At 38.3% G+C, this 12,164-nt stretch overlaps 1 protein-coding gene across 1 annotated transcript in view; it reads left to right on the top strand.

Annotated features, from left to right (window-relative positions):
* Positions 1–12,164, top strand: part of RECK (reversion inducing cysteine rich protein with kazal motifs) — a 63,107-nt gene that overhangs the window by 31,630 nt on the left and 19,313 nt on the right. Inside the window, exons 7-10 of the mRNA XM_037144509.2 lie at positions 53–86; positions 2,497–2,694; positions 4,542–4,809; positions 8,664–8,843. Of these exons, the coding sequence (XP_037000404.2) occupies positions 53–86; positions 2,497–2,694; positions 4,542–4,809; positions 8,664–8,843 (680 nt within the window). The remainder of the gene's footprint in view (positions 1–52; positions 87–2,496; positions 2,695–4,541; positions 4,810–8,663; positions 8,844–12,164) is intronic.

The following is a 12,164-nucleotide window of genomic DNA, read 5'->3' as shown; positions in this document are numbered from 1 at the left end:
AATTAGAAATTCAGTATGGTTGTTAATTTGTTTGTTTGTTTTTAATTTACAGAATGCTCTTTTCAATTGCATTAGCAGAAATGAAAGTAAGTATATTATCGATGGTTATATATAGTCCAAAGAGCAAAATACAGTTTCTAGAATATGATTTAGCTGTTATAAATATTGCCAAGACCCTGGCATTACAACTTAGGCTGTTAGTAAACCATCCGAAGGAATGTGCACAGCAGGATTCTCCCGATAGGCACTTTCCTCTGGAGTATTCGGACCATTTGTGCGCATGTCCTAGTTGCAGATTTACAAATCAGATACCAGTGCTAGATATGTTAGAGGAAGATCACATCTCACCTGAGTAAATAGGGTCACCTTCAGAAGTTAAGTACTCCCACATGATGCGGTGTTGCACTTGCCAAGGGCTGCCTCTCAGTTCATTCAACAAATGTTCATTGACTACTTGTTCTGTGCGGGGCAAATACATATCGATAGGGAACACACCCTGTACACAAAAGCTCCAGGACAGGGAGGCTATGGGGTAGTGTCACTGATGTAAGTGACACTATCTGTGGGAGTTCAGAGGAAAGGGGACACATCCGACAGGGGTGCTGAGAGTGACTTCATGGAGTTGGTGGCTGAGCTGGGCCTTGAAGGACAGACAAGACATTAAGAGTGGAGATTGGGGAAGGGCACTCCAGACGAAGGGAACACTGAGAGCAGTTAGAGATAGGCAACACATCTGAGGAATAAAGAGTCAGTTTAGGTTAGCTGAGCAGTGGGGTATATCGAAGTATGACAAGGAATATTGGTTATCTATACTTTATCTTCCACCCTTTGTTATCAGGGCTTTGTTCAAGATTTCCCAAATACTCTCTGGCACATAATCTCCTGTTCACCCACACTGGTGAGGAAGCCAGTATAACAGGGAATTAGAAGATAAGCTTCGACTTGTCTCTTGTCCTCAGCACCCCCCATACACCCCCTCTTTATCCTCACTGACGTTGACAGTGTTAAGTGTAGCCATTAATAATTGCTTTTTGTGATGAAAATGAATGATCCATCAATGAACACAGTAAGTTTGGTAGTAGTTAATTCAAAACCTTACATGGAAAAAAAACTTACATGACACAATAGGTATGAAACTGTGTCCTTGCCCAGGAAACTGAGGCCTGTCCTACATTAGTTCATTCCTAGTTTAGTTAATTTGTATATGATTTTATCCTTATCTTTACTATTTCTGGAAATTGCCAGAATTCCCTCCTTATTACCTGGTCTGTGGAATTCAGAAATCTGATTTTAGTTCCTCCATAACCGTCTCTGGTAATTATCAGAGGTTTTCTACCTGCCTTTCTCTTAGTCTTTTCTTGCCATACCTCTGCCTTGTCTCCCGTTAGCCTCCCACAGACCCCTTGGCCCCGCTGAGTGTCTCTTGCTCTTTTCCATTATAAATCCCACATCTGTACCCCACGCCCTGGCCACTCATCCAACTCTCCCCAGGTACCTTAAAGGTCCTCTTAATTTTTAAAAATACATTAATGGAGAATCAAATGTGGGTTTTACTTCCCAAAATTGAAGCAGATCAAACAACTTGTGAGGTGAAGACTGTTTCTGTTTAAGGCATATTCTTGCAGATGTTCAAACATTTTAGAACTTTTAGATTTGTGTTTCAAGACATACAGTTATATAATTGTCAAATTTATGAAATGATCCTGATATCTACTTTTCACTGGTCCTATTTTATAAATGTGAGACATTTGGGGTTTTGTTTTATTTTGCTTTGCTTTGTTTTGTGAATCTCCACAGATCTAACGTGGCAAGAAGCCGTTCCAGTGGTTCTCAACATGAGCGCCACTGGCATTAGGGGGCAGTTTTGGCTGACGTGACTGTCCCGTATGTTGCAGAGCATTTAATAGCCCTGACCTCCATGTGCCAAATGGCAGCAGTGGTCCCCGAGTCATCGTGAGAAACAGACATTTTTTTTTTAACTAACAAAGTCTTCACTCCTTTTTTTTAAAAAAGATTTTCTTTATTTATTTTTGGAGAAAGGGGAAGAAAGAGAGGGAGAGAAAGAAAGAGAGGCACCAGTGTGTGGTTGCCTCTTGCACTTCGCCCCCTACCCGGGATCTGGCCCGCAACTCAGGCATGTGCCTCAACTGGGAATCAAACCGGCCACCCTTTGGCTCACAGGCCTGCACTCAATCCATTGAGCTACACCAGCCTGGGGAGACATTTCCACATGCATTCAAATTCTCCCAGGGGGATGTTAGAGTATTGCTCCTGCTGAAAACCACTGGACTAAACTATAAGTTGGCCGATAGTGACTTTTTTATATTGGTGGCCATGGCAGTGCCGACAGGAGTGCTGACGTTAAGTACTTGTCTTGTATGGCATGGTTTTGTTTCTCAAATTCAAAAAGACACGTGTTGTTGTGTCATTATTGTGATGATTTAATGTTAGCAAATAGCTGTTTCCATCTCAATGTCACCTCCTTTTCTCCCCCAGTGGGCTCAGTTTGTTGCAGTTATGCGGGCCATCACACAAACTGCCGCGAGTACTGTCAAGCCATTTTTCGAACAGACTCTTCTCCTGGTCCATCTCAGATCAAAGCAGTGGAAAATTATTGTGCCTCTATTAGTCCACAGTTAATACACTGTGTGAACAATTATACCCAATCTTATCCAATGCGGAACCCAACAGACAGTAAGTAAAAGGGACACATTCTCATTGCAATTTTTGGTAAAATAACTTGTGAAAAGGAAGTAAAATCTTACAGATATCTGCAGTCTGGGGCATTTGGGACACACCAGACTTCCTTTGGTGTTTAGATTTCGCAGAGTGGACATCACTGTCACAGCTAAAATATGCCAAGAAAGACGGAGCCGGGAAGGCACTTTGTATTCTGAGTTGGTAAAATTTGTTGCTGTGGAGATTTGGGCGAGGCAGGAAGCTGGGTTATGACCATGAGAATTTTAAATAACTATACCTTTTAATTTAGCAATTCCATTCTTCAGATTTGTCTTTCAACAAAACTTACAAATTTACAAAAGTTTATCTACACATATAAAGGATATTTGCTATAACATTGGTGAGAAAATAATAAGAGAAAAATTAGAAATAACCCAAATATTCATCAATAAGGTATTGATGAATAGGGTATTAAAAGTGATTAAATAAATCATGTATTTGTATAATAATAACACTATACAACCAACATAAAGAAAGTGTGTTTAAAGAGAAGTCCAAGATACAATAAGCCAAAAAAAAGTTACAAAACTAAGTGTGTAGTGTGATACATTTTTAGTTATATACCTATATGTTCCATATCATATGTATCTGTAATGTTAGAATTTGTACCATTAAACAGTTATTATTTTTATAACATCACTATATGAGAAGAGATCCTGATACTTTTTAAAACGTTAGCTTGTACATACTATAATCCATTTTCTTCATTTAGAAGTTATCAAAGTTTAAAGAACTAATTAACCAACTAACAAAGAACTTACTAGGATAAGTTCTATAAGGGTCTATAAGCCAGATGCCAGTGTTTTGATTTATACTGGGATAGACTTATTTTTATAAACTCAAAAGCAATGCCATGTGCCTTGTTTGTCCATCATCTGAAGCACAGCTCTGAGGTTTATGGCGTCCTGTGGCGTGTCTGTGTGACGAGAATCAAGAGGATGAAGCCTTTGCCACGAGTAACCATGCATTTTGCAGTCTTCACTGACGTTCAGGCCACACAGAGGTGTTGCTGGAGCTAAGATGATGAAACCAGAAGACAAAGCAGAAAGACTTTAAAGACTAGAACAACCGTATAGAATGTCTGTGCCAATACATAGGAAATCTGGAAAAGAAAGTACAAACATATGTCTGAAAAGGTTATTTAGAAAGTCCAAGACACCTGAGAAAACTACTTCAAAGAAGCCCTCTGAATTCTATAGTATGGCTGAAAGTGTTCTTTAACTTTTTGACTCTTTGTAGAAAATCAAAGATAGTAACAAACTGATATCTTGCCAGAGTTTGCAATTGTATTATTGGAATTACAATTTAGATTAATTAACTTGCATAGACACACAAAAGGTTTCTATCCCAGAGTGTGATGAAGTGTGGTTATTGCTATTAAAAATAGTCATCACTCTCTCTCATCATGTCTAGATGTAATCCCTTTTAGGATGTCATTTCTGGCATGAAACAATTCCAGTCTGATCTATAATACCTTTTCCAGGAACATAGAATACTTTGCACGTAAGGACTTCTTAGGTGTAGGATGACCTTTCATTTATGCAGGAATGGTGCCAGAGACCCCATGATTGAGGATAGTGGTGAGTTCTAGTAATAGATACCTCGTCTATAGGCACACCTAGTAAATACCTTTATTTACTCTACTGCAAAGTAATAGAGAATTTGGTAGGCCTTGTATACTGCAGGTATTGACATCTGACTCGGAGGAGTAAGGGTTTCCAGTCCACCACCATGTGCTTTTGTTCTGAGGAGCACATGACATCCAACCAGCTAATTAAGCTACTTCTGTCCTGACAATGTAGGTTTATATTGCTGTGACAGAGCTGAAGACCATGCTTGTCAAAATGCCTGCAAGAGAATTCTCATGTCCAAAAAAACAGAAATGGAGATCGTTGACGGCCTCATCGAGGGCTGTAAGACTCAGCCCTTGCCGCAGGACCCCCTTTGGCAGTGTTTTCTTGAAAGCTCGCAGTCCGTTCACCCTGGCGTCACTCTACACCCTCCACCCTCCACAGGCCTTGATGGGGCTAAATTGCACTGCTGTTCTAAAGCCAACACGTCAACGTGTAGGTCGGTATCTCATTTTCCTTTATTAAAATCAGTAGAAAATAGCACTTCAATTAAGTCTAGCAAGTATCTGTTATATTCTTGCATTGTGTAAACTCGAGTTTAGAAGATGTGAAATCTTTCATTCTTTTATCCAGCAAGTATTTATTGAGCATCGTGTATACAGTAGTCCCCCCTTATTTGCAGTTTTGCTTTCCACGGTTTCAGTTACCTTTGGATCAGCCATGGTCTGAAAATATTAAATGGAAAATTTCAGAAATAAATAATTCATGATTTAAATTGCACACTGTTCTGAGTAGCATGATGATATCTCATGCCGTCCACTCTGTCCTGCTTCACTCTGCTCGGGATGTGATGTGCATCATCCCTTTGTCCACCATCTCCAGGTTATATGCGCTCCCTGCTCATTAGCCACTTCGTAGCCATCTAGGTTATTATTAGGTCAGCTATCACGGTATTGCAGTGTTTGTGTTCAAATAGCCCTTATTTTACTTAATAGCTGCAGTGCTTAATTAAGCAAGAGTAGTGATGCTGACAATTTGGATATGCCAAAGAGAAACCATCAAATGCTTCCCTTAAGTGAAAAGGTGGAAGTTTTCAACTTAATAAGGAAAGAAAAAAAATCATATCCTGAGGTTGCTAAGAACTATGGAAAGAACAAATCTTTCATCAATGACATCATGAAGAAGAAATGAATTCATGCTAGTTTGCTGAGAGAGAGGAACCATATTCACATAACTGTTACTACAGTATGTTATAATTATTAGTTATTATCAATCTTTTACTGTGCCTAACTTATAAATTAAACTTTATCATAGGTACAATATGTACCTATAAGCAAAAACATAGTATATCACAGGGTTCAGTATCCACTGGGGTGGTCTTGCCACATACGCCCTCATTTAAGGGGGTCCACTATATATAAAACATTGTTTTTGTACATTGAGTGCTGAAAGCACTGTGTTTTGAGGTGTAGAGGATTAGCACTGGCAGAGCAATAAATATTTTTAAATAATGCAATGTGGGTTCTGTACTTGAGGATATTAAGTGAGCTTACAGTTTAGAGGATGTTTTCATAGGACATCTAAGGGATATTCTCTTTCTTAAATTATGAAACTTTGAATTTAACTAGCTTTTTGTATATATTAGTAAATAGCCTGGGTTGACATTTATACTCAAAGTTAGGTAGCAATGTGTAGGCATTCATTTGGGTGGTACACTTAAAGATAAAAAATTCACAGTGCAAATATTTGGAAGCACAAGCTAGAGACAAGAATAAAAGGAGAACCCTGGCCAGTGAGGTTAAGTTGGTTGGAGTGGTGTCCCATAAACTGAAAGGTCACAGATTCGATTGCCGGTTAGGGCATGTACCTAGACTATGGGTTCAATCCCCTAGAGGCAACTGATCGATGTTTCTCACCCTCTCCCTCCCGCCCATCCCCTCTCTCTCAAATCAATGGGCATGTCCTCAGGTGAGGATACTAAATAATTAATTAAAAAGAATAAATGGAGGTAACTAAGGTCATAAATAGAACACAAGTGAAATAGAAGTTTACTTTATTAGAGATATTTTGGGTGAAAAGGGGCCACATATTAATAGAATATCCTGAAATGAATCTGACATAACAGAAGTGAAACCATCTTTCCTGTGGTTTCAAAATTGGATGGACCTTTAGCAAAAAAGTATACCTAGGATATAGTTCATCAGACTTTACCAAAGAGGTGAAAAACTTGGAAAATATCCAAAGAAAGTTAACAGAAGAGCTTGAAGAGAAGTTAAGTGGGTCCTGTAGTTAAGGAAATTGGGTTGCTGATAGGAATTAATAAATTATTGATGGAAGAGATGCTGAATAATTCTCTGAATATCCACAGAGGAGTGTGTGGCCTAAAGTCACTGAAGACTGGAGCGGCTGTGTAGTGTCAGGAGACATTCAGGACGAAACTCCGTTTGCCCTCCCTTACCTTTCAACGTGAGGTTTTTGTTTACCAAATGCTTTCACTTCCATCTTGTTTTGTCCTCGTGAAACCTAGATGATTGCTATCTCAATTTGTATAATTCCTGTTTAAATACAGAAAACTGTGAGATGTTAAACAGTCTCTCCAAGGTCATAGAGACTGTTAAGTACTAGAGAAGGAACTAATTTCTAGATCAAGGTAATTCTATCTCACCTTCCTCATCCCCCTGATGTGTAAGCTCCATTGAGAGCAGAGAGCTTGTCTCTTTATTCACCGCTGCATATCCAGTGCTTTGAACAGGACCTCACACAAAGTAGGCACTCAGTAAACACTGATAGAGCGAATGAGTGAACTTATAAAAGTAAACATACCCTCCTCATAGTGGTAATTATGTAAATCAAAATGTTACAGGAGTGGAGAATTTTTCTTGGGAGTTTGCATATTTCGATGGTATTAAAGTTTTATACTACCTGCTTTATATTACATGTGTTGATATTTTTATTACATTTATACATTTTAAATATTAAGCTAATTAATATAGTGTGTCAAAACACTTTAGAAATAGTACAGATATTATTTTAGCTATACGAGGTCTGTCTGGAAAAAGTCCAGGCATTGTTAATATAATGAGAACAGTGTGCATGACATCAATGTAACCTGGCAGCCAAGGAGAGTGGACTGGAATGTGCATGTGTGAACAATGATGACTTCACTGTACTAGTCAGTGGGGCCTGTAGACTCTCTTGAGTGAGCATGTGTGCTGTGTGACCATTGCATTCAAAATGACCGAATGAATAGAGCAACAAATCTGCATCAGATTTTGCATTAAGCTTGAACATTCCTCCATGGAAGCTAGTAGAAAGATTCAGAAGGCCATAGCTATAGGTAACTGGTGATTGGCAGCTTCATCACAACAATGCACCCCCTCATGTATCATATCTTGTGCAGAGATTTTTGCTGAAACATCAAATCACCCATGTGACTCAGCCTCTCTACAGCCCAGATTTAGTGTCCTGTGACTTCTGGCTGTTCCCCAAACTAAAATCATCTTTCAAAGGAAAGAAATTTCAAACTGTGATTGAGATTTGGGAAAATACAACAGGGCAGCTGATGGTGATTGGGAGAACTGTGTGAGGTTCCAAGATGCCTATTCTGAAGGGGACTGAGGTGTCATTGCCTACGTACAAAGCTTCTTATTTCTTTTTCAATAAATGTCTCTTTTTCATAGCACATGGCTGGATACTTTCTGGACAGACCTCATATATATGTAGTCAAGTTGCTTTGTAATGATTTAGTACTCAAAATAAGAATGTCATGTATTAACTACAATAGTATTTAGAAGTTTTAGAATTCATAAGCCTTTACATAAAGACTCTTTATGCATCTTCAGGTATATAAGTGGCTTCAGGATAGTTTTTCAGGGAGGAACTAGTGAACCCTAAATTTGTAATGCTTATTAAAACGATGTCTGAGGACCATGTCACAGTTTTGCCTTCTGTGATTGGAACATAAATAGAGTGATATATATCTTTGTGGAGACAAAACTGTATGCTTAACTTACTTTACATAAAGGTAAAAGAGAGATCAGAAATTTGGAAGGCAATAATTTTGCCAAGAACAAGGATGTACAGATACTAGAATTAAACATTAAATTTAGCACTGAACTTTCTAGCAACTGTGGCGAAAAGGAAAGAGATAGATGATAAAAAGAGACTAAATCACTGAAAAGATTGCTTTTTCTGACTTTAAATTCTAGGAGATCTTAGTTTTTTGGTTCTGTACTTTTTTCCCCACTTATATTCCGAAGTAAAGTTTATAGTGTTTGAATTTTATGCAAATCAAATATGTATTCATTTGGCTTGTCTTTCTGTTTTTGCATTTGTGTTTTTTTTTTTTTTCAGGGAACTATGCACTAAACTTTATAGCATGAGCTGGGGCAATACACAGAGCTGGCAAGAGTTTGATCACTTTTGTGAATATAATCCAGTAGAAGTGTCCATGTTGACCTGTTTAGCAGATGTTCGGGAACCTTGCCAGTTGGGCTGTAGAAACCTTACTTACTGTACTAATTTCAACAACAGGTAGGAGCAAATTATTGTACATGGAATGGAAATACTTTCTCATTGGTTATCTTGTTTTTAAATAAAGGGAAAACTACTATATTCTGATTTTGGTTTAGCTAAGTTAAAAGGAAATAGTTTTTCTTTACAATTTCATCTTTAAATGCTGTATTTCATGTGGTAAATCACCTTTGGCAAAGGATGCACCATAGCAAAGTTCCTTCTAATCTAAGGATACTTCAAGTTTCTAGAATTCAGTTGCCCTCTTGTGGTCAGTTTACTCTGAAGACCCTTCACTCTGGGTGAGGTCCCATTCAGTGAGTCCCCTATTTCATACAAAATATTTTCATTACAGAAGCAATTTGAATAGGTATTTTTCCAAAGGTATCATGTATGGTTAAGAAAAATAAGGGCTAAGAACTGAATGAATGGCTGAAGAAACAGTGAAGAAAACAGAAAAGGGACATCCAGAAGCATAGAGAATTCCATATCAGAGAAACCGGAGCGGGAGAGTTTCTAAAGAAGAGGAGGCTGGTCTCATGAGCTGCAGCCCGGAGATCAGGAGGGCAAGAAGGACAAGAATCATTCAGTTGGGCCAGAAGGGAGTTCAGAGGATGTTTACCTCTAGCTAAAACACTCCTATCCTCTTAAAAGTATACAGATTATTATTTTTTGAGTAAGAAAATTGGGATATCTTTATAACTGGTGATAGAATATTAGCCAATAATATTGAGTAAATGTGAAATCTGTGAAATGTTTGAAGTTAAACTTGGATACAGTAACTCTAGCTTCTAGTTAATGGTGGAGTAGTTTGTATCAGACTAACACTGCTGCCAATACTAATTACGAACTCTGCACAGGATATTAGAAAACAACTGTTTTAAAGGCATTAAAAAGTGACCCAAAGCAGGAGGGGGGCTGCATCTCCAGCAAGACAGAAACTACATTGAGTGAGAGCCACACTCATCCAGTTTTTCCTTCATGGGCACTCTCAGTGTCCTTACATGGCGTATAGAATCCAAGCAAAAAGCAGCAGCTTCAGACTGAGGAGTTAAGAAATCAGCGGTTGGGGCTACCTGAGTGGCTAGATATGGAAGTGGAACATCCCAGAAAGGAGGAAACCAGAAAAGGAGGTGCCCCAACATCTGCACACAAACTCCCCTTAAACCCTTTCATTTAATTAAGCCATAGGATAAAACGGTACCATACAAAAGCCAGCTGTATTTCTGTGTATTAGCAATACATAATTGGAAAATGAGATGTATTTAAATATTTACACTATTGCACCAAAAAACATGAACTACATGGTGATACATTTAGCAAAAGATGTGCAAGAACTCTACACTAAAAACCAGAAAACTTTAGAAAGACATTGAAGTCAGCAAATAAATGGAGAGAGGGACTATGTTTGTGGATTAGAAGACTCAATATTCTTATGATATTAATTCTCCTGAAACTGATCTCTAGATTTAGTATAATCCAAATCAAAATTCTAGTGCGCTTTTTAAAATAGAAATTGCTAGGCTAATTTTCAAATTCATATGAAAATACAAAGGACCTAGAAAGCTAAAACAGTTTTTTAAAAATAAATTTGTCCTGGCCAGTGCGGCTCTGTGGATTGAGCACCATTCTGCAAACCAAAAGATCACTGGTTCAATTACCAGTCAGGGCACATGCCTGGGTTGCAGGTTAGGTCCCCCATTGGGGGTGTGCAAGAGGCAACTAATCGATGTTTCACTCACACTTGGATGTTTTTCTCCTCTTTCTTCTCCTTTTCTCCTCTCTCTAAAAAATAATGAATAAATAAATAAATAAATTTGAAGAACTCCCAGTACTTGGTTTTAAGATATTATAAAGCAACAAAATCAAAACAATGTACACTAATTATAAAAGACAAAGTTAATTAGAGTTCAACAGGAAACTTTTGTTCACTGAAAGGCCCCATTTAAAGTTTGGAAAGGCAAACCATAGTCAGAGAAAATATTTACCATGGTACACGTGTACATGCACACATGCACATTTGACAAAGGACAAGTGTCCAGAATATGCAACTCCTGTGACCTCATAGTAAAATGTCAAACAACCAAATTAAAAACTGGGCAGAAACATATGAAACCTATGTAATTTTATTAACCAGTGTCACCTCAATAAATTCCATTTTTAGAAGTTTCTTAAAAAGGATGAAGACATAATAACCATTGAGGTATATGAAAAAGTTCATTATCATTAGTCATGCAAAATACAAATTAAAACCAGTAAAATAGCCCTGGCTGGTGTAGCTCAGTGGATTGAGCGGGGGTCTGTCAACCAAAGGATCGCGATTCAATTCCCAGTCAGGGCACAGGACTGGGAATCCAACCAGTCGATCGAACTGCAGGCCAGTTCCCAGTGGGGGACACACAGGAGTCAACCACACATTGATGTTTCTCTCCCTCTCTCCTTCCCTTCCCCTCTACAGATAAATAAATAAAATATTTTTAAAAAACAGTAAAATACCACTACACACTAAAAGAATAGCTACAAGTAAAAAGACTGAAAGCACACAAAGCAAGTAGAGTTTCCATACATTGCTAATGGGAGCTTAAAATGGAATACCCACTTTAGAAAACAGTTTGGTATTTTTAGAAAGTTATGGCCCAGCAGTGCCATTCATAGCCTTGAAAAGAGACATGAAAACTGGAAACAGCCTTGATGTCTACAAACAGGTGAATGAATAAACTAGTGTTTCTCAAAGTGTGGTCCAGGGTCCCCCAAACCCAGTGGGATCAAAACTACTGTAAAATACCGAGATGTTATTTCCCTTCCACTCTCATTCTCACATGAGTGAACAGTGGAGTTTTCTGGATGCTATAAAACATGTGATATGGGAACAGTTTGGATACAGGAGCAGCTATGCACGTTCGGCTGTCTCCTATTCAGCCAGACATTATAAAGATTTTCAAAACTGTAAACCAGGTCTACCCTTCTCACAAATTTTTGTTTTTAAAAATACGCTTATTTTCATAAAAATATTATATTAACATTTAACAGGGTTATTGTCATTTAAAGTGAATTACTATCTACGTTTTGCCCTGGCTCATGTGGCTCAGTGGACCTGGTGCTGGCCTGTGATCCAAAGGGTTGCTGGTTCGATTCCCAGTCAGAACACATGCCTGGGTTGGGGGCCCAGTCCCCAGTACAGGGTGGGCGAGAGGCAACCACACATTGATGTTTCTCTCCCTCTCTTTCTCCCTCCTTTCCCCTCTATCTAAAAATAAATAAATCTTTAAAAAAGATGAACTAATATCTACTTTTCAAATCTCTCAGTTTTTATTTAGAATGTGATTGGTGTTGGTAGATATA

The sequence above is a fragment of the Artibeus jamaicensis genome, unplaced genomic scaffold, assembly GCF_021234435.1.
Source record: "Artibeus jamaicensis isolate MK-2021 breed Jamaican fruit bat unplaced genomic scaffold, CSHL_Jam_final scaffold_1964, whole genome shotgun sequence".
NCBI classification, from domain to species: Eukaryota; Metazoa; Chordata; class Mammalia; order Chiroptera; family Phyllostomidae; genus Artibeus; species Artibeus jamaicensis.
Note: the sequence above shows the minus strand (reverse complement) of the source record. Positions and strands in the feature narration are given on the sequence as shown.